This window comes from Opisthorchis viverrini (genome assembly GCF_000715545.1).
Source record: "Opisthorchis viverrini unplaced genomic scaffold opera_v5_76, whole genome shotgun sequence".
NCBI classification, from domain to species: Eukaryota; Metazoa; Platyhelminthes; class Trematoda; order Opisthorchiida; family Opisthorchiidae; genus Opisthorchis; species Opisthorchis viverrini.
The window spans coordinates 1,163,309-1,166,022 of NW_008751730.1; the positions used below are offsets into that span (position 1 = coordinate 1,163,309).

At 47.2% G+C, this 2,714-nt stretch overlaps 1 protein-coding gene across 1 annotated transcript in view; it reads left to right on the forward strand.

Annotated features, from left to right (window-relative positions):
* Positions 1-2,163, forward strand: part of T265_13516 (hypothetical protein) — a gene marked incomplete at both ends in the record, with an annotated part of 23,954 nt that extends 21,791 nt beyond the window's left edge. The window contains one exon of the mRNA XM_009169241.1: positions 1,482-2,163. Within this exon, the coding sequence (XP_009167505.1) occupies positions 1,482-1,950 (469 nt within the window). The remainder of the gene's footprint in view (positions 1-1,481) is intronic.
* Positions 2,164-2,714: the final 551 nt, after the last annotated feature.

A 2,714-nucleotide genomic window follows, 5' to 3' on the forward strand; every position in this document is an offset into this window, starting at 1 on the left:
ATTCCAAATATTTCATGACTCCCCCCCCCCCCTATATAGCGCAGTGGGTCGCAGATGTACACAAAGCGTCACACCATGGTAGGATCCAGTCTCTTCCATGAACCTGTTGTTGGACTGACTGGACGACCGCTTTGCTGACATGGCTTTTGTGCGTTCTTTACAATCTCGTTCACCTGAGAGTGCTCCCGAAGCTGCTAATCCAGCCTCTGTCTGTTGAGTAACACAGTTCGGCCCAGACAGTTGAATGCAGCAACCACCTATTCGGTCGCGTTATCACCCGTCTACAGAGAATCCCGAAAGCTTGTTCTTCGTGGTTTTGAGCTGGCTAGCCTAGCTTTCATCTCGCTTTGTGGATACGATAACTGGTCATGAACAGAATGGGGCGCATGTTGGCAAAGTCGATGACACACTCCATGGTAGATTTTGTTGAAATTCAATTTAGCTAGAGAGCGCCCTGTGATTCACACAGCTTTTTCCAGGTCAGGTCCGTCCACCCCTTGCAGCACAAAGGATGAGCATATTTGACTACATTGTTGACGAGACTTATTCCAGGCTCTTCAGGTGGAACCTTTTTGTTGTCTTTTTGGGAGATGATAGCACCACCGAAGGTTATCAGTCCCGTAGTACAGATTCCGTTTTCAAATCGAGCCGTACCACTGACGCGCAGCATGGCAAATTTGCAACGTTTTGGATCATTGGAAGCTCGGGTGTGTTAGTCAGGTGGCGGTTGGTCCGTTCGGCAAGCTTGGCAGTTTTCCCGCCATCATTTGTCGGTGTGCGGTTGGATGGTCACTTCTGACTCACGTTTACATGGTGGAGAGCCAAGTGCCTGAGTCCACTCGAATCTTTCACACAGCCGAGGAGTGGAATGCACAAATCAGGTACGACCTCTGCGAAAACGCTGCCATGATACTGTAGTTCAAGGTACATTGCAACAGATACTCTCGTTTATACACGAGTTTGGTTTTAACAGGAGACTCACCCGAATTCAACTGGAATTCTCCCTTCGGATGTTCCACTGATGAGTATCAAGAGGGGCGAAACCGATCATAGGCTGTTTTCAGCAATCTTACGAGTAGTGTGTCACACACCCACATGGTATGGTGCGGATTATCCCTCTGGATTCCTTCATATTCGAGTTAGAAGGGATACGATTTGTTATTACACCTGTGGTTGCTGGTACGATATTGTGATCCTAGTTTCCACGTTGATGCTAGTCGGAGTAAACATCGGGGAGATGTGGTGCACACCCATTGAAAATTTCCCTTTGTCTGTCAATTCTGTTCTGAGGTAAGTGTCGATACCTTTGAGTTGAGTGAGTTTCCGTTTTCATTTACCACAAATCGATGTCATTCGAAGTCGGGCGTGTGACTAAAAGTTGATCAGTGCACTGTGTGATCTCACAAAAATTACCCAATCAAGTTTACTCATCTCATGATTGACCATTTTTCATTTCCCATTGCTTTTGCACCCACACACAGTTCCGATTTGTATGAACTATGGGAAAGACAAAAATCCGATCCAGTTACAACACCTCTCGCCTCTCCACAACCTCGAACTGTGGAAGCAGAAATATTTAACGATGGTGTGACCACGTCGACCGTAAAATTGTTCCCCACTTCACCACAACTTCGATTACCAGGAAAAGAAGTATCTGGGGACGGGTTGAATCAGCTTATCGTAAAGTCAGCGGTCAAGCCTCTTCAAAGCTCACCCGTTCTGACGTTGGCACCGTCCAGTGAGATACCGGTTGATTCGAAAGTGACTGTGTGTCGCAGCAAGCGGAGTTCATTCGAACTCAATCATGCACCCATTCCTCCGTCTCCAAAACGCACCAGATCTGGCGCGATTCGGTGTGACGAACACTTTCCCAGATCACATTGCGTGCTTTCTTTCGAACCTGTCAAGGATGAGTTGAATCTTGTCTTCAACTACGTCCCTGAACCGTGAACCTTTTCTTCTGATGACGAAGTTTTGTTATCGTTCTTGTTTACAACTTTATTTATACGGAGGCAAATAATGATCATTGAGCTAATCTATCTCTCATAGGTTCATGGAAAACCGTTCAGCTGTAGGATCCTTTCGGCGCCTAGCTGCCATGCTACATGAAGGAGGCACGAGGGCTGGGATACTGCCAGGTTGTCCAAGCCTAGACAGGGGAAGTGGAGTGGCAGAGGTCGGGTTCGAACCGCGGACCTTCTGGTCAGTAAATTCGCGCTCTAGCCAATTGGTCCATTTCGGTTCATGAAAGTGCCTTGATGATGAGGTGAGAGAGAATGTGAAAGACAAACCGACCACACTCAGCTGTCTGGCTCTGTTATGCAACCGCGAAATGTGTATGTACTGCCTGCATTTAGGATTCCTGAGGTACTTTATAACTCGCTTGATAAGGGTCGGAGCTAAGCTTAGCTTAGATGTTTCCTACTGGCAGGTTAGCAAAGTTAGATATCTCGAATATCGTAGCGACTGAAACATTCAGCACATTCAGTTGCCCGGACACATCAAAACTGAGCAATTCAGCTGAGTTCCGGGTGAGTCTCTCGCAAAACCAAATTAGTTTGCAAGTCAGCGTATTTCGCTGATTTCGTGCAATTCGGTTTCAAGTAGAACATAAGGTTTACGGAAACTCAAGGACGGCGCCTATCTGATGAGCCCCAAGAGGAGCGAAACCGGTCGTGGGCTGTCGAGGGGCCTCCAGCAACTTTATGAGTAGT